This window comes from Lampris incognitus, chromosome 15, assembly GCF_029633865.1.
Source record: "Lampris incognitus isolate fLamInc1 chromosome 15, fLamInc1.hap2, whole genome shotgun sequence".
NCBI lineage: Eukaryota > Metazoa > Chordata > Actinopteri > Lampriformes > Lampridae > Lampris > Lampris incognitus.
Genome location: NC_079225.1, coordinates 46,805,397 through 46,826,205, shown reverse-complemented (window position 1 = coordinate 46,826,205; position 20,809 = coordinate 46,805,397). Strand labels below are relative to the sequence as shown.

Below are 20,809 nucleotides of genomic sequence, written 5' to 3'. Positions count from 1 at the left end.
ACACAGTAAAACCAGTAAAACCAGTAAACGCACATCCACATATGATAACAGATCTATACTACTCTGCTGTAACAGTGTTGACATCACTGAGGACCTAACATGGACACTACACACACACACACACACACACACACACACACACTGGTGAGAAAGGCGAGGCAGCATCTTTATCCCCTCGGACAACTGAGGAAGTTCAGCGCCTCCCCACAGATTCAGAAAAGCCTTTACTCTGGTGCCATGCCAGAGTCCCGGCAGGGGGAGTCACGCCTGGTATGGGAACTGCACCTCTCAGGTGCAGTTAGTGTAGCGGTCTATTCCGTTGCCTACCAACACGGGGGTCTTCGGTTCGAATCCCCGTGTTGCCTCCGGCTTGGTCGGGCGTCCCTACAGACACAATCCCTCCCCGGATCAGCAGAGGGGGGTGGAGCAGAGACCGGGGCGGGTCGGAAGAGTGGGGTGATTGGCCGGGTACAATTGGGAAGAAAAAGGGGGGGGGGTCCAAAAAGAAATTGCTCCACGGGGATTAATAAAAGTATTAAAAAAAAGAGTAAAGGTCTTTGTTTGAACCAAGCAGTTACACCCCTGAGTCTACAAATCAAGGTCCTTAGTGAACGCTGATCAGTACCAGAGTCAGGTGTGTAAGACCTGCAGCCACACCGGCCCCTTCTGGATCATGTGGCCCGCCGCTGCCATAAGGACCCTGAACACCAAGTAAAAACTATAACACGGATGACCTGCACAGTGTACACTGTACAACATGCTACCAGCTGTAAGCACGGACACTACACTCTGCTGGGTACAGGCTAATTGAGTACAGACTAATTGAGTACAGACTAATTGAGTACAGACTAATTGGGCACTAGCTAGCGTCTGTACAGCAACTTGCACGTTGTGCATAGATGTCTGTCCCTTCTGTAGACCCACTCCCCGGATTCTTAACTTTTCACATTTTAACTGTATTTCATGTTGTTCTGTTTCATTGCCCCCACTCCTCGTGTTGTCCGGTCTCCGGGCTTTGCCAGCAGCCTGGGCAGCAGCAGCCTGGGCAGCAGCAGCAGCAGCCTGGGCAGCAGCAGCCTGAGCAGCAGCAGCAGCCTGGGCAGCAACCTGGGCAGCAGCCTGGGCAGCAGCCTGGGCAGCAGCAGCCTGAGCAGCAGCAGCAGCCTGGGCAGCCTGAGCAGCAGCCTGAGCAGCAGCAGCCTCGGCAGCAGCCTGAGCAGCAGCCTGAGCAGCAGCCTGGGCAGCAGCCTGGGCAGCAGCAGCAGCCTGAGCAGCAGCCTGAGCAGCAGCCTGGGCAGCAGCAGCAGCCTGAGCAGCAGCCTGAGCAGCAGCCTGGGCAGCAGCAGCAGCAGCAGTCGGTTCCCGGTACGTGAGCTGCGCGACGGGTGAAGCGTGTAATGTGTCAGCATCCACCCGCCGGAGCGGACTCGCTGGGGGCCATTAAACCAGCCTACTTACCATTGCGTCGTACCGGAGCTTGTTCATGAAATACGCAGCCTCGGTTCCCTTGTAGAAGTTGAACCAGACGGTTCCTTGGAACTGGTCTCCCGCGTCCAGCAGCAGGACGTGGTCCTCTCGGTCCCGGACCTCCTTTATCCCGGAGGCTCTCCGCGCCACGCCGGCGAAACACGCTCCTCTCTGGGTGCACTTGCCGGAGTCTCTGCTGGTCTCCTCCACCCGGCCGTGCACGTCGTTGGTGTGGAGCAGAACCAGGTCCCAGCCGGCGCACAGGTCCAGCACCGGAACCAGGACCAGGACCAGCACACAGCGGCGGACTGACGCAGCTTCGCCGGACCGACGGGCGCACATCTCGGCTGCTGGTTTAACTTTTCACATCTCCGCCACCGGAAACGGGTTCTCCTCTCGGCACGTTACGTGTCTGTCGCTCAGGCGGCTGGAGACCGGCGGGTGGCTGGAACAGTCAGTGCGCACCAAGCGGAGGGATGAAGGTGTCTCCGCATGAATGTGTGTCGATGTGGTCCAGAGTCGACCAGCAGCTGCTCAGAGACCGGGACTCCTTTCTGCCGACACGCTGGCTTTCCCTCTCCAGCCATTCATTCTCCGCGAGGCGCCCAGACCAGGTCTTGTTCTCTAACGTGGGCTCTCCGCCTCCACCCACAAACAACGTCTTTTTCTTTCTCTTACCACCCTCCTTTCTATCCCGTCTTCACAAACATCATTTGAGCTGACAACTCTTCTCATTTGAACTGATCACTTCTCAGCTGAGCTGATCACTTCTCAGCTGAGCTGACAACTCTTCTCATTTGAACTGATCACTTCTCAGCTGAGCTGACAACTCTTCTCATTTGAACTGATCACTTCTCAGCTGAGCTGATCACTTCTCAGCTGAGCTGATCACTTCTCATTTGAGCTGATCACTTCTCATTTGAGCTGATCACTTCTCGGTTGAGCTGATCACTTCTCATTTGAGCTGATCACTTCTCATTTGAGCTGATCACTTCTCATTTGAGCTGATCACTTCTCATTTGAGCTGATCACTTCTCGGTTGAGCTGATCACTTCTCATTTGAACTGGTAACTTCTCAGCTGAGCTGATCAGTTCTCGGTTGAGCTGATCACTTCTCATTTGAGCTGATCCCTTCTCATTTGAACTGGTAACTTCTCATTTGAACTGGTAACCTCTCAGCTGAGCTGATCACTTCTCATTTGAACTGATCACTTCTCATTTGAGCTGATAACTCCTCATTTGAGCTGATCCCTTCTCATTTGAGCTGATCACTTCTCGGTTGAGCTGATCACTTCTCATTTGAACTGGTAACTTCTCAGCTGAGCTGATCACTTCCTCGGTTGAGCTGATCACTTCTCATTTGAGCTGATCACTTCTCGGTTGAGCTGATCACTTCTCATTTGAGCTGATCACTTCTCATTTGAACTGGTAACTTCTCATTTGAGCTGATCACTTCTCATTTGAGCTGATCGCTTCTCGGTTGAGCTGATCACTTCTCAGCTGCCTTCTCGTCATCAGACATGGTATTTTCTCCAACAATATTTGATAACCCTTTAAATTACACCCATTACACACCACTGGATCATCAATACATGCAGTCTAGCTGCTGCTGTGTGCTGTCAGTGGTTGAATAAAGTTATATAACCATTATAAAGTCAGCACGACAACCGACGTTCACCTTATATCAAATTTAACAGCTTATAAGTTATTTTCACTGTGACATGAATGATTTAAATAGTGTTTGAAATCATCTGGCACAATGTGACAGGAGAGTAGTACTCAGATTATAAGGAAGCAGACTAGAGATGCCGCAGAAAAAGCCACGTTAGTCACTCATCATAGTTCGGTGAAGTTTAGTGGTGGTCGGTGATGAGGAGCAGACTGGCCAGTACCACCAGTACCACCTGTACCACCAATACCCCCTGTACAACCAGTACCTGACAGTACCACCAGCACCTGACAGTACCACCTGTACCACCAATACCCCCTGTACAACCAGCACCTGACAGTACCACCTGTACCACCCTTATCCGACAGTACCACCAGCACCTGACAGTACCACCACTACCACCTGTACCACCAATACCACCTGTACAACCAGTACATGACAGTACCACCTGTACAACCAGCACCTGACAGTACCACCAGTACCTGACAGTACCACCTGTACAACCAGCACATGACAGTACCACCAGTACCTGACAGTATCACCAGTACCTGACAGTACCACCAGTACATGACAGTACCACCTGTACAACCAGTACCTGACAGTACCACCATCACCTGACAGTACCACCTGTACAACCAGCACATGACAGTACCACCAGTACCTGACAGTACCACCAGCACCTGACAGTACCACCTGTACCACCAATACCCCCTGTACAACCAGTACCTGACAGTACCACCTGTACAACCAGCACCTGACAGTACCACCAGTACCTGACAGTACCACCTGTACCACCAATACCCCCTGTACAACCAGTACCTGACAGTACCACCTGTACAACCAGCACCTGACAGTACCACCAGTACCACCCTTATCCGACAGTACCACCAGCACCTGACAGTACCACCAGTACTACCAGTACCCGACAGTGCCACCAGCACCTGACAGTACCACCAGTACCACCTGTACCACCAATACCCCCTGTACAACCAGTACCTGACAGTACCACCAGTACTACCAGTACCCGACAGTACCACCAGCACCTGACAGTACCACCAGTACCACCTGTACCACCAATACCCCCTGTACAACCAGTACCTGACAGTACCACCAGCACCTGACAGTACCACCTGTACCACCAATACCCCCTGTACAACCAGTACCTGACAGTACCACCTGTACAACCAGCACCTGACAGTACCACCAGTACCACCCTTATCCGACAGTACCACCAGCACCTGACAGTACCACCAGTACTACCAGTACCCGACAGTGCCACCAGCACCTGACAGTACCACCAGTACCACCTGTACCACCAATACCCCCTGTACAACCAGTACCTGACAGTACCACCAGTACTACCAGTACCCGACAGTACCACCAGCACCTGACAGTACCACCAGTACCACCTGTACCACCAATACCCCCTGTACAACCAGTACCTGACAGTACCACCAGCACCTGACAGTACCACCTGTACCACCAATACCCCCTGTACAACCAGCACCTGACAGTACCACCAGTACCTGACAGTACCACCTGTACCACCCTTATCCGACAGTACCACCAGCACCTGACAGTACCACCAGTACCCGACAGTACCACCAGCACCTGACAGTACCACTAGTACCACCTGTACAATCAGCACCTGACAGTACCACCTGTACCACCAATACCCCCTGTACCACCAGTACCTGACAGTACCACCAGCACCTGACAGTACCACCAGCACCTGACAGTACCATCAGTACCACTTGTACCACCAATACCCCCTGTACAACAGTACCTGACAGTACCACCAGTACCTGACAGTACCACCAGTATCACCTGTACCACCAATACCCCCTGTACAACCAGTACCACCTGTACCTCTAGTACCCGACAGTACCACCAGCACCTGACAGTACCACAAGTATCATCTGTACAACCAGTACCTGACAGTACCACCAGCACCTGACAGTACCACCAGTACCTGACAGTACCACCAGTACCTGACAGCACCACCAGTACCACCAATAGCCCCTGTACAACCAGTACCACCTGTACCTGACAGTACCACCTGTACCACCAGTACCACCTGTACCTGACAGGCAGATGAGGTCTGCATGGACACTCCAGCCACTCCCCTCTGCTGGACAGTATAGAGACCCCCAGATCAGAACCAACCCAGCAAACGACCCATGTATCCCCATGGCAACAAGCCAGCTAAACAAGATGTGGTAGATGTGAATGCCTGGACTGGGGTGATCTCCATGGTGCTTGCTCTAGACGACCTTGGACTAGTGTTGTTTTGGTTTATCTGACGGGCTTTCCATGGGTCTATATGTTCTGTGCCGTAGCACCAATTTAAATTTCCTCTCGGAGGACATTTAAGTTTTCTAGGTCCAACTTTATTTTACCCATTATGCAACTTCTTTGTCATGAATGGCCTGCCAATTAAAGGGGCACCGGATCCTTTGTTCGTTTTATTCCTCACCAGTTTATGATCACAAGTGCAGACATGCCTCGTCACTGTTATTATTAAGGTATTTTGTACATTCATAATATATGTGAGGTTTCAAACGCACTAGAGATTTGCAGGGGACACCAACCTACTTTGCAGTGGGGACAACTTGGAGCCACTTTTGGATCCAGTAGCACACGAACTGAAGAAACTAAAGAGTTGGTTTGATTCAAATAAACCAACACTAAATCTAAGCAAAACAACATTCGCAATATTCGAGAATCGGCCAACAAACAAGACGCTCACGATAAATGATGTCGGAATCGAAAAAGTGTCGGAGATCAAATTTCTCGGTGTAATAACAGACAATAAATGATGTTGGGAACCACATACTATAAAGCATATTAGAGCAAAAATATCAGCCAATTGCAATACTGTATAAAGCCAAAGATCTGCTGCATCAAGCGGCACTATACACCTTGTACTGCTCCTCCATACCTCCATACACCACCTCCTGTGAGGAGGTGTGGGGGAACACATCCCCATCCTTCAAAAAAGAGCCATAAGAACTGTAAAGCAGACCACCTACAGAGAGCCTCCAAACAAAAAGCAGTGTCCAGAAGTTGCTGGAAAGGAGGGGAAGGGAACACCATCTGGGAGGAACATGTACATTCACAGAACCACTGGCGAGGCCAAATGCCAAGCTTGACTGCACATCCAGCAGAGGAGTCAATCTATGGAACAGCTGCACAGAAGAAATGACCACGTGTACGTCAACAAGTGAGGCCACACAAGTCTTTAAACCCGACATGTGGAAGAGCTCCAGGACGGGCGAGCAGACAGGAGGCCTGGAACAACGGGACAGGACACGTGGCGTGGAAGGGGACAGGACACGGGGCGTGGAAAGGGACAGGACACGTGGCGTGGAAGGGGACAGGACACGTGGCGTGGAAAGGGACAGGACACAGGGCGTGGAAGGGGACAGGACACGTGGCGTGGAAAGGGACAGGACACGTGGCGTGGAAGGGGACAGGACACGGGGCGTGGAAGGGGACAGGACACGTGGCGTGGAAGGGGACAGGACACGTGGCGTGGAAGGGGACAGGACACGGGGCGTGGAAAGGGACAGGACACGTGGCGTGGAAGGGGACAGGACACGTGGCGTGGAAGGGGACAGGACACGGGGCGTGGAAGGGGACAGGACACGTGGCGTGGAAGGGGACAGGACACGTGGCGTGGAAAGGGACAGGACACGTGGCGTGGAAGGGGACAGGACACGTGGCGTGGAAGGGGACAGGACACGTGGCGTGGAAGGGGACAGGACACGTGGCGTGGAAGGGGACAGGACACGTGGCGTGGAAGGGGACAGGACACGTGGCGTGGCAGGGGACAGGACACGGGGCGTGGAAGGGGACAGGACACGTGGCGTGGCAGGGGACAGGACACGGGGCGTGGAAGGGGACAGGACACGTGGCGTGGAAGGGGACAGGACACGGGGCGTGGAAAGGGGACAGGACACGTGGCGTGGAAGGGGACAGGACACGTGGCGTGGAAAGGGACAGGACACGGGGCGTGGAAGGGGACAGGACACGTGGCGTGGCAGGGGACAGGACACGTGGCGTGGAAAGGGACAGGACACGGGGCGTGGAAGGGGACAGGACACGTGGCGTGGAAAGGGGACAGGACACGGGGCGTGGCAGGGGACAGGACACGTGGCGTGGAAGGGGACAGGACACGTGGCGTGGAAAGGGGACAGGACACGGGGCGTGGAAGGGGACAGGACACGTGGCGTGGAAGGGGACAGGACACGTGGCGTGGAAAGGGGACAGGACACGGGGCGTGGAAGGGGACAGGACACGGGGCGTGGAAGGGGACAGGACACGTGGCGTGGCAGGGGACAGGGGGACAGGACACGTGGCGTGGAAGGGGACAGGACACGTGGCGTGGAAGGGGCCTCGTTCGCCTTCTTCCGTCTGGCTCATTTTGAGCTCTGTGCATCGGCCCCTTTTGTTTTGTCTTGAAAGTTCTGTTCTGCTTTGCTTTGCTAGATAAAGTATAGGAAAGGGGTCGGACCAGGATGGTCCTCGACTTCACCCTACACCCTTTACCAACAGCCTCCACTTATCACTCGCGTTGTCCCAGAGAGTTTGCAAAATAAGTTCCCTGTGATTCCCATTGGTTCTGGGATTCCTGCCTGTGTGTTTTATTTGTGTTAGCTTGTTGGAAATGAATAAAACCCGTAAAAACCAACGACTGTGACGACGGCAGCAGACGGAGCAGGAGACGTGTTTACAGGCCAGCGCCTCCTCACTGCTGTGCGCCTCTTCATCGCCCGCACTTCCTCCTCACTCCTGCTGTGACCACATCTGAGGGGGGTGATGTCAAGTTTCTGCTGCAGACACCTAAAGTAGATGGTAGGCTGTAGCCGGCAGCCTTAGCAGCTCTGTGGGTGTGTCTGTGTGTGTCTGTGTGTGTCTGTGTGTGTGTGTCTCTGTGTGTGTCTGTGTGTGTGTGTCTCTGTGTGTGTGTGTGTGTGTGTGTGTGTGTGTGTGTGTGTGGGTGGGTGTCTGTGTGTGTGTGTGTGTGTGTGTGTGTCTCTCTGTGTGTGTCTCTGTGTGTGTGTGTGTGTGTGTGTGTGTGTGTCTCTCTGTGTGTGTCTCTGTGTGTGTGTGTGTGTGTGTCTCTCTGTGTGTGTCTCTGTGTGTGTGTGTGTGTGTGTGTGTGTGTGGGTGGGTGTCTGTGTGTGTGTGTGTGTGTCTCTCTGTGTGTGTCTGAGCTTTGCATTCAGCCGCGTGTTTCCATTTTGAGAGAAACCACAAGCAAACGTCTCAGGGCATGTTTAGAGCATCGTGCTGGTCTGTGGTCTCCCTGAAGTGAACTGTGTTTAGAGTGGAGGTCTGTGTTCCCACCCGGCCCCTCCTCCTTCTGACGTCACCTCCTGTTTTTCACCCGGCAAGAATAAATCCACTTCTCCACACAGCGAACCGCACACAGCAGCAAGGTCATCCTCATGTCAAGAGTACACTCTACTACTACTACTACTACTACTACTACTACTACTACTACTACTACTACTACTACTACTAACTACTACTACTACTACTACTAACTACTATTAACTACTACTACTACTACTAACTACTATTAACTACTACTACTACTACTACTAACTCCTACTACTACTACTACTACTACTAACTAACTACTACTACTACTACTACTACTACTAACTACTATTAACTACTACTACTACTACTACTACTAACTACTATTAACTACTACTACTACTAACTCCTACTACTACTACTACTAACAACTACTACTACTATTACTACTACTAACTAACTACTACCACTACTATTACTACTACTAACTAACTAACTACTACTACTACCAACTAACCAACTACTACTAACTAACTACTACTAACTAACTAACTACTACTACTACTAACCAACTACTAAATAACTACTACTAACTAACGAACTACTACTACTAACTAACTACTACTAACTAACTACTACTACTAACTACTACTAACTAACTAACTACTACTACTACTAACTAACTACTACTAACTAACTACTAATACTACTAACTAACTGCTACTAACTAACTAACTAACTAACTACTACTGCTACTAGCTAAATACTACTACTACTAACTACTACTACTACTACTAACTACTAACTAACTATTGCTAACTAACTAACTAACTATTACTACTACTAACTAACTACTAAATAACTACTACTAACTAACTAACTAACTACTACTACTAACTAACTACTACTACTACTCTCAGCTGCAATAAAACAAGACAATGCAAACAGAAATATGAAAACCCAATGAAAAGAATTGCACGTGGCTGCAGGAAGATTTAGGATCATGTTTCTAAAATATTCAGGAACCAGGAGCAACTTATGGTCGTTTCTTTCACGTGCTACTTGTGTACACAAAAGAAACTAAATTCCGTTTCCCCCGGCCCACAGCAGTGCGGCACAAAAGACAAAAACAAACATCCCAAATTTCCCAAAAACGACACCGCCAAACACATGCAAGAACAGAGAGAACAAAGCAAAACAAGTTAACAACACAGTCCAAAAATCCCACCGTCCAGGAGAACCAGCACCAGCCGGGATGACGGTCAGTACTGCTGGCCTGCACGGGCTAGCAGTTAGCTTAGCCTGCCCCGCCTCCACTCCTGTCAGACCACCCTCAGTGTTTCGTCCTCAGGCGCAGCGCCAGGCAGGGCCGTGGTCCCTGGGCCCACCGGGCGCAGCAGACCAGCTCTCCCAGCCAGACACCTTCGACACACCTCCCCGCACTCCTCATGACGACACCAAAAACACCGTCAAGGCCAGGCGAGGCCGCCGCCAGACCGCCCTCGGTGTTATGGGATCTGCTGGTCTGCACGGGCTAGCAGTTAGCTTAGCCTGCCCCACCTCCACTCCTGTCAGACCACCCTCGGTGTTTCGTCCTCAGGCCAGGCGCCAGGCAGGGCCGTGGTCCCTGGGCCCACCGGGCGCAGCAGACCAGCTCTCCCAGCCAGACACCTTCGACACACCTCCCCACACTCCTCATGACGACACCAAAAACACAGTCAAGGCCAGACTGCCCTCGGAGTTGTGGGAACTGCTGGTCTGCACGGGCTAGCAGTTAGCTTAGCCTGCCCCGCCTCCACTCCTGTCAGACCACCTTCGGTGTTTCGTCCTCAGGCGCAGCGCCAGGCAGGGCTGTGGTCCCTGGGCCCACTGGGCGCAGCAGACCAGCTCTCCCAGCCAGACACCTTCGACACACCTCCCCGCACTCCTCATGACGACACCAAAAACACAGTCAAGGCCAGGCGAGGCCGCTGCCAGACCGCCCTCAGTGTTATGGGATCTGCTGGTCTGCACGGGCTAGCAGTTAGCTTAGCCTGCCCCACCTCCACTCCTGTCAGACCACCCTCGGTGTTTCGTCCTCAGGCCAGGCGCCAGGCAGGGCCGTGGTCCCTGGGCCCACCGGGCGCAGCAGACCAGCTCTCCCAGCCAGACACCTTCGACACACCTCCCCACACTCCTCATGACGACACCAAAAACACAGTCAAGGCCAGACTGCCCTCGGAGTTGTGGGAACTGCTGGTCTGCACGGGCTAGCAGTTAGCTTAGCCTGCCCCGCCTCCACTCCTGTCAGACCACCCTCGGTGTTTCGTCCTCAGGCCAGGCGCCAGGCAGGGCCGTGGTCCCTGGGCCCACCGGGCGCAGCAGACCAGGCTCCCTCAGCCATCAAACGAAGACAAAACAAACTTCGACGCAGACGTGGACAAAGACACTGCATGGACGGTACTGGCCGAGGCCGCCGCAAACGTAAGTTCGCGCCGCCATCTTCCCACACCGGAAGCAGAAAGGTTTCATAAGCATGTTGATTTTCTTTCCATGTGTCTGGAGCAGAAAAACGAAAGTCAGTCTTTCCCAGTTCAGAACTGAGTTGGTGGACTTGCATAAGCCAGACGCTGGCACGGGTTTGACAAGGTCCAATGTCCTTAACTCATACGGGCTATCTGTGATATAAGAGGGTCATATTTTCCAATAAGAGCCGTGCAGATAAGCACATGCAATGCTTATCACGTCTGGTGGAGAGAGACGAGCACCCAGCCGCTCCCTGCAGGACGTGATAACAACTTCCATAAATATCAGCAGGAATAAATCTGAGGGCAGACTGATGAAGCCGTGTGCGTGAAGGTGGAAACAGAAGCCTTCCTATAAATCACATCACCTTGATCCAAATCTGGCAAACAGTCGTTTTTCTGCGAAATATAGGAAAGCTGCATCTGTTTCAACATTAAAGCCCATTTTAAACTGACGTTCACTGACAAAGTAGTCAATATAATATTTAAATTTATCTCTCAAGCAGATGCCAAGGTTTCTATTGTATTGTGTAATTCTCCTGGTGTTCGGTGCATCCACGGTGGGACAATGCAGATTGTTGTAATCCATACCTATGGATCTGGAACACATAAACGTGGCCGGTGTGCGTTCAATCCCAGTCTGAGATGGAGACGTGCACCGTGCAGAGCACGACAGGAACACTGGCTGGTCCTACCGAAGCCAAGAGAGGAAGACAAGCGCAACTCCTTCACAGCCACATGGACACACAACACGCTTTGACCCGCCTGCTGCTGCAGGAACACACCCTGCGTGACGCCAGGCGGACTTGATTCCGAGTAGACTCCTCTTGTTAGACGAAGGTTCCCGTCAATACTGTGGCCCCTTCCCCATCAGCAACCACGTGTCGGTCCTGGGATCTGAATAATGTCAGTCACCCACGAGCCTGCTGGGGATCTGACCTTCAGATAGAGACTTGTTGACAACCTACACAGACAGACAGACAGACAGACAGACAGACAGACAGACAGACAGACAGACAGACAGACAGACAGACAGACAGACAGACAGACAGACAGACATAGATAGATAGACAGACAGACAGACAGCCATAGATACATAGACAGACAGACAGACAGACAGCCATAGATACATAGACAGACAGACAGACAGACAGACAGACATAGATAGACAGACAGACAGACAGACAGACAGACAGACAGACAGACAGACAGACAGACAGACAGACAGACAGACAGACAGACAGACATAGATAGACAGACAGACAGACAGACAGACATAGATAGACAGACAGACAGACATAGACAGACAGACAGACAGACAGACAGACAGACAGACAGACAGACAGACAGACAGACAGACATAGATAGACAGACAGACAGACAGACAGACAGACAGACAGACAGACAGACAGAGATAGACAGACAGACAGACAGCCATAGATACATAGACAGACAGACAGACAGACAGACAGACAGACAGACAGACAGACAGACAGACAGAACAGAAGAAGTACTTACAGAAAGACAAGAGTAAGGATCGATAAGAAAGGGAATGAAAAATAGCCCTGTGTAAATGGGACACTGCTGGCTCCTCTGTATGGTCTTAGCTGGACAGAGTAAACCTGGGCAACATGTGAAGATAACTAAATACAAACTAAACCCATACTACACTATAACCATGACTGACATGTCATGTAGACCCCAGTGTTATAATGGGCCTTCGTGTTATTCATTGCATCGAATGAGAAAGTCAACCCCCCCTCCCTCCCACCACCACCACCGCCACCACACAAAAAACAAAACCCGCTTTTCTCATTAAAATTGAGGTAAGCACTCCTTTGGCATACCTATTCTACCTACCTATTCTATTCTATCTGTTCTATTCGATTCTACCTATTCTATTCGATTCTACCTGTTCTACCTACCTATTCTATTCTATCTGTTCTATTCGATTCTACCTATTCTATCTAGTCTAGCCTATTCTACCTATTCTATTCTATCCTTTTCTGCTCTATCTGTTCTATTCTACCTACCTATTCTATTCTATCTGTTCTATTCTACCTACCTATTCTATTCTATCTGTTCTATTCGATTCTACCTATTCTATCTAGTCTAGCCTATTCTACCTATTCTATTCTACCCTTTTCTGCTCTATCTGTTCTATTCTATCCTACTTATTCTATTCCATCTGTTCTATTCGATTCTATCTATTCTACCTACCTATTCTACTCTACCTGTTCTATTCGATTCTATCTATTCTATCTAGTCTAGCCTATTCTACCTATTCTATTCTATCTGTTCTATTCTCTTCTACCTGTTCTCTTCTATTCTATTCTATTCTATTCTATTCTATTCTACAGGCTTGGAAGAGTGGGGCAATCGGCCAGGAACAACTGGGGAGAAAGGGGGGGGGCAAAAACCAAACCTATTCTACAGGGACACAAAATTCGTCATGACCTGCAGCACGCCCCACCTGCCTTCTCGGGTCACTTCCCCCAAGGAGACTGGGTGGAGGGAGGACCCCGTCACACTCAGACAGGATTTGAAGGAGTACAGATTGATGGCGTTAACCCTCAGCCCACCGTGGCCCCCTCTTGAGAGCTGGTTACGAACGCTCACAGTGACACAGTAGCCCAGTAGGGGGCAGCAGAACGCAGGAAATGAGTGACAGCATCTCTCGGACACCCCGCACGACAGACTGGCGGAATAAGAGAAACTCGGCTCAGTGTGTGTATGAAACGAAACAGGATGTTTGCAAGAAGGAAAAACTGTCATTACAAAGGTAGACATGAATATTGCGACAAAACATGACCAGTGTTCCCAGATGGGAACAGAGACACAGCAGGTCTGGAGACGAGACACGATCAGTCCCAGTATTGCTCAGCTCGGGGGGGGGGGGGTGAGATGAGATGAGAGGAGTTGTTTTGCACCACATGCTCCAACAGCAATAAAGACAAACAACATATAATATACACATTTACCAGTATGTAATAAGATCACATAAAGGTCATGTAAAATAGAGTGTAAAAACAGAACAGACATGTGCCACTTGGTCATGAGCGACCAGTTTCCTTTTCAAACCCTAGTTACAGTACAGTATCACTTATATTAGGCCACCATCACATGATTTTCCAGCATGCATCATGTATTAATACTGTGAACTGTGGTAGTCATGACAGCATGTATCTTCTATTCAATTCAGTTCAATTTATTGTCATTAAAAACAATGTGCAGGCACATGTTGAAAATTAAATGAGGGCTGCGGCTTCACCAAACAGTGCAAGACAGACACAGACTAGTGCAAGACACAGACTAGTGCAGACTAGTGCAGACACAGACTAGTGCAGACACAGACTAGTGCAGACACAGACTAGTGCAAGACAGACACAGACTAGTGCAGACACAGACTAGTGCAGACTAGTGCAGACACAGACTAGTGCAGACACAGACTAGTGCAGACACAGACTAGTGCAAGACAGACACAGACTAGTGCAGACACAGACTAGTGCAAGACAGACACAGACTAGTGCAGACACAGACTAGTCCAGACAGACACAGACTAGTGCAGACACAGACTAGTGCAGACACAGACTAGTGCAAGACAGACACAGACTAGTGCAGACACAGACTAGTGCAGACACAGACTAGTGCAAGACACAGACTAGTGCAGACACAGACTAGTGCAGACACAGACTAGTGCAAGACAGACACAGACTAGTACAGATACAGACTAGTGCAGACACAGACTAGTGCAGACACAGACTAGTCCAGACAGACACAGACTAGTGCAGACACAGACTAGTGCAGACACAGACTAGTGCAAGACAGACACAGACTAGTGCAGACACAGACTAGTGCAGACACAGACTAGTGCAAGACACAGACTAGTGCAGACACAGACTAGTGCAGACACAGACTAGTGCAAGACAGACACAGACTAGTACAGATACAGACTAGTGCAGACACAGACTAGTGCAAGACAGACACAGACTAGTGCAGACACAGACTAGTGCAGACTAGTGCAGACACAGACTAGTGCAGACACAGACTAGTGCAGACACAGACTAGTGCAAGACACAGAATAGTGCAGACACAGACTAGTGCAGACACAGACTAGTGCAAGACAGACACAGACTAGTACAGATACAGACTAGTGCAAGACAGACACAGACTAGTGCAGACACAGACTAGTGCAGACTAGTGCAGACACAGACTAGTGCAGACACAGACTAGTGCAGACACAGACTAGTGCAAGACAGACACAGACTAGTGCAGACACAGACTAGTGCAAGACAGACACAGACTAGTGCAGACACAGACTAGTGCAAGACACAGACTAGTGCAGACACAGACTAGTGCAAGACAGACACAGACTAGTACAGATACAGACTAGTGCAGACACAGACTAGTGCAGACACAGACTAGTGCAGACACAGACTAGTGCAAGACAGACACAGACTAGTGCAGACACAGACTAGTGCAGACACAGACTAGTGCAAGACACAGAATAGTGCAGACACAGACTAGTGCAGACACAGACTAGTGCAAGACAGACACAGACTAGTACAGATACAGACTAGTGCAGACACAGACTAGTGCAAGACACAGACTAGTGCAGACACAGACTAGTGCAAGACAGACACAGACTAGTGCAAGACAGACACAGACTAGTGCAGACACAGACTAGTGCAGACACAGACTAGTGCAGACAGACTAGTGCAGACACAGACTAGTGCAGACACAGACTAGTGCAGACAGACTAGTGCAGACACAGACTAGTGCAGACACAGACTAGTGCAAGACAGACACAGACTAGTGCAGACAGACACAGACTAGTGCAGACACAGACTAGTGCAGACAGACACAGACTAGTGCAAGACAGACACAGACTAGTGCAGACAGACACAGACTAGTGCAGACAGACACAGACTAGTGCAGACACAGACTAGTGCAGACAGACTAGTGCAGACACAGACTAGTGCAGACAGACACAGACTAGTGCAAGACAGACACAGACTAGTGCAAGACAGACACAGACTAGTGCAGACAGACTAGTGCAGACAGACACAGACTAGTGCAGACAGACACAGACTAGTGCAGACAGACTGGTGCAGACACAGACTAGTGCAGACACAGACTAGTGCAGACAGACACAGACTAGTGCAGACAGACTGGTGCAGACACAGACTAGTGCAGACAGACACAGACTAGTACTGTGTACTGTGTAGTAGTATTCACAATAACGGGCCCTCCTCATATATCATTCCTACATCTGTCCTGTATTAGCACTACGATCACAATTCTTTCCAGTTCTTTCCAAAGTACAACTACATTAGCATGCTGTTAAGCGAAGTTCCAGCATTTCCATTAGGTCGTACAGCCAAGACGAGACCGAATTTGGACTTTTCAAACATTCTGATACAGCGTGGAAGTTTCTCCCGATTTCAGAAAATGACAGATGTTCCCAGATCAAAATCTGACACGATGTCGCTGGACTGTAATATCCTTTATCCAGTCGGATGCATGTTTTAGGGTTAGTCCAAGGTCATTCACGTTTGCAGCGGCCTCACCCAGTACCGTCTGTGGGAAGACGGCGGCACCAACTTAAGTTATCAGTGGCCTCACCCAGTACCGTCTGTGGGAAGACGGCGGCACCAACTTAAGTTATCAGTGGCCTCACCCAGTACCACCTGTGGGAAGACGGCGGCACCAACTTAAGTTATCAGTGGCCTCACCCAGTACCGCTGTGGGAAGACGGCGGCACCAACTTAAGTTATCAGCGGCCTCACCCAGTACCGCCTGTGGGAAGACGGCGGCACCAACTTAAGTTATCAGTGGCCTCACCCAGTACCGTCTGTGGGAAGACGGCGGCACCAACTTAAGTTATCAGTGGCCTCACCCAGTACCGCTGTGGGAAGACGGCGGCACCAACTTAAGTTATCAGCGGCCTCACCCAGTACCGCTGTGGGAAGACGGAGGCACCAACTTAAGTTATCAGTGGCCTCACCCAGTACCGCCTGTGGGAAGACGGCGGCACCAACTTAAGTTATCAGCGGCCTCACCCAGTACCGCTGTGGGAAGACGGAGGCACCAACTTAAGTTATCAGTGGCCTCACCCAGTACCGCCTGTGGGAAGACGGCGGCACCAACTTAAGTTATCAGTGGCCTCACCCAGTACCGTCTGTGGGAAGACGGAGGCACCAACTTAAGTTATCAGTGGCCTCACCCAGTACCGCTGTGGGAAGACGGCGGCACCAACTTAAGTTATCAGTGGCCTCACCCAGTACCGCTGTGGGAAGACGGCGGCACCAACTTAAGTTATCAGTGGCCTCACCCAGTACCGCTGTGGGAAGACGGCGGCACCAACTTAAGTTATCAGTGGCCTCACCCAGTACCGCTGTGGGAAGACGGCGGCACCAACTTAAGTTATCAGCGGCCTCACCCAGTACCGCCTGTGGGAAGACGGCGGCACCAACTTAAGTTATCAGTGGCCTCACCCAGTACTGCCTGTGGGAAGACGGCGGCACCAACTTAAGTTATCAGTGGCCTCACCCAGTACCGCTGTGGGAAGACGGCGGCACCAACTTAAGTTATCAGCGGCCTCACCCAGTACCGCTGTGGGAAGACGGCGGCACCAACTTAAGTTATCAGTGGCCTCACCCAGTACCGCTGTGGGAAGACGGCGGCACCAACTTAAGTTATCAGTGGCCTCACCCAGTACCGCTGTGGGAAGACGGCGGCACCAACTTAAGTTATCAGTGGCCTCACCCAGTACCGCTGTGGGAAGACGGCGGCACCAACTTAAGTTATCAGTGGCCTCACCCAGTACCGCCTGTGGGAAGACGGCGGCACCACCTTAAGTTATCAGCGGCCTCACCCAGTACCGCCTGTGGGAAGACGGCGGCACCAACTTAAGTTATCAGCGGCCTCACCCAGTACCGCCTGTGGGAAGACGGCGGCACCACCTTAAGTTATCAGCGGCCTCACCCAGTACCGTCTGTAGGAAGACGGCGGCACCAACTTAAGTTATCAGCGGCCTCACCCAGTACCGCCTGTGGGAAGACGGCGGCACCAACTTAAGTTTGCAGCGGCCTCACCCAGTACCGCCTGTGGGAAGACGGCGGCACCAACTTAAGTTTGCAGCGGCCTCACCCAGTACCGCTGTGGGAAGACGGCGGCACCAACTTAAGTTTGCAGCGGCCTCACCCAGTACCGCCTGTGCACTGCCTTTGTCCACGTCTAAGTTTGTGTCTTCGTTTGATGGCTGGGCGAGCTGGTGCTGGATTGGCAGAGGGAGCTTGGTCTGCAGCGTCCTGTGGGCCCAGGGATCACGGCCCTGCCTGGAGCTACGCCCAAAGAGGAATCACGGAGGGCGGTCTGACAGGAGGCGGAAGCGGGGCAGGCTAAGCTAGCTGCTAGCCCCTGCAGACCGGCAGTTCGGATAACACCGAGGGCGGTCTGGCAGTGGCCTCGCCTGGCCTTGGCTGTTTTTTTGGTGTCGTCGCCCGGAGTGCGAGGAGGTGTGTCGAGGGTGTCTGGCATTGGACCAGCTGGGGGAGCTTGGTCTGCTGTATCCTGTGGGCCTGGGGACCACGGTCCTGCCTGGAGCTCCACCCGAGGAGGAAACACCGAGGGCGGGCTGACAGGAGGCGGAAGCGGGGCAGGCTAAGCTAACTGCTAGCCCACGCAGACCGGCGGTTCCTACAGTCATCCTGGCGTTCGCTCTCTTGGACAGTGAATTTTTTTCTTTTATTTTTTTTGTGTGTCCTTGTGTTCTTGTCTTTGTGTTGCACGGCTGTGAGCTGGAGGAAACGCCATTTCCTTTCATCTCATGTGCGTAAGTGCATGAAATGAAAGGGAAAATAAATGTCCCCGGTCACGTGACACGCCAAACTGAGAAAAGATCAGCTCTAACTTGCAGAAATCATGACTTGATTTCTTGAGCTCTACTTGAGAGTAGAAGTCACCAGATTTTACTTCACAAAGAGCTGAGTGACAGAAAGATATGGGAAGGTGGAGAACGTCGGCTTAGTCTGATTTGGGCCTGACGCTGCTGTGTTTTGTTGAACAGTAATCTGCATCCAGTGCGGTGGGGTCTCAAGTCTACCAGCCACCGCTGTCCACTTACACAGCGGTCCCTCCTGGTTCTGGCAAATGGAACAACAAAGACGTTGACCATTTGAGTAAAACGACCACAAGCCTTTCACCTTTTTCTTTGTGGGTGTGAGTGCTGCCATGTGTTCTGACAATGGAGACTGCGTTATGTGTCGACTTCGGCTCTGCGCACACTGGGTGGAAAACACACAGGCTGGTTTCAGAAGAGCACAGATAGCAACACAGCGCCCCCCTGTGGTCTCATCTGGGTAATAGGCCTCCTTTGGATGGTGTTGACACGCTGGAGGCTCCAAACTGGCCTTAGCTTTGACCGAGTGTGTACACAGTACACACTGCATACTTAAAAGTATGCAGTGTGTACTGTGTACTATTGGGGAGTAGTATTGTTCCAATAGTATAGGGATGAGTTGTTGCCTCAAGTGAAGGAGTTCAAGTATCTCGGGGTCTTGTTCACAAGTGAGGGTAGGATGGAGCGGGAGATTGACAGGTGGATTGGTGCAGCATCAGCAGTAATGTGGACGTTGTACCGGACCGTTGTGGTGAAGAGGGAGCTGAGCCGGGAGGCAAAGCTCTCAGTTTACCAGTCAGTCTTGGTTCCACCCCTCACCTCTAGTCATGAGCTTTGGGTAGTGACCGAAAGGGTGAGATGGTGGATACAAGCACCTCCGTAGGGTGTCTGGGCTCAGCCTTAGAGATAGGGGGAGGAGCTCGGAGTAAAGCCGCTGCTGATTCTCATTTTACAGTTGGAGCTAAAAGTCACTTAACATTTGGTTGGAAGAATCACAATAAAGATTGATTGATTGATTGATTGATTGATTGATTGATTGATTGATTGATTGATTGATTGACTGATTGGATATTTACTTCTGAGCAGCCTGGAGATGGCTTCTTTCTTCTCTTTCGGAGAACTTCAGCGGCAGATCAGATGACTCAGATTTAATAGCAGCAGCCGTCTTTGCTCCTCTGCTCAGACACAGCGAGGCGTCCTTCATACAGACGCCTCCTCATCCTCCTGCAGGAGGCTCAGCTGCAGCGGCGTGTGGGAGGAGGTGGACGTGATTGGGCTTCAGATAAGTGGGCTGTCTGTATAATGTCAAAAGTGCCAGGTTTGATTTTCACGTGAACTTTAACACCTTCTTTGCTGAGATTCTGAATCCATCGTTCCGCTGTTGACCCTTGACCTCTTAGTGGGAGGGATCGGCTGAGAGGACGCGTTTCCCCTCTGATACTGGTTTTACAGTCATGTTGGACACAAGGTGTGCCTTCAGCATGGTGTTAAGACAGAGGCTATAAGCCAGACCTGAGCAGGGTGTGGATCCATCTGACCTGATGGGAACGCCGTGGGATGGGTTCTTCCCGCCCTCAGAACCGCTGGGGTTTGCTATAAAATCACCATTATAAGATGACCCCCCCCCTTTTCTACCCAACTGTACTTGGCCAATTACCCCACTCTTCCGAGTCATCCCGGTCTCTGCTGCTCCACCTCCCCTCTGCTGATCTGGGGAGGGCTGCAGACTACCACATGCCTCCTCCCATACATGTGGAGTCACCAGCCGCTTCTCTTCACCTGACAGTGAGGAGTTTCACCAGGGGGACGTAGCGCGTGGGAGGATCATGCTATTCCCCCCAGTTCCCCCTCCCCCCTGAACAGGCGCCCCGACCAACCAGAGGAGGCGCTAGTGCGGCTAACTCTAACCCTAAACCCAGCTTGACCCTAACCTCAATG

At 51.3% G+C, this 20,809-nt stretch overlaps 1 protein-coding gene across 1 annotated transcript in view; it reads right to left on the bottom strand.

The window, feature by feature from the left end:
* The window catches only part of nt5e (5'-nucleotidase, ecto (CD73)), a 33,851-nt gene extending 32,039 nt beyond the window's left edge, over positions 1-1,812 (bottom strand). The window contains exon 1 of the mRNA XM_056294852.1: positions 1,459-1,812. Coding sequence (XP_056150827.1) covers positions 1,459-1,809 — 351 coding nt within the window. The 5' untranslated portion in view covers positions 1,810-1,812. The remainder of the gene's footprint in view (positions 1-1,458) is intronic.
* Positions 1,813-20,809: the final 18,997 nt, after the last annotated feature.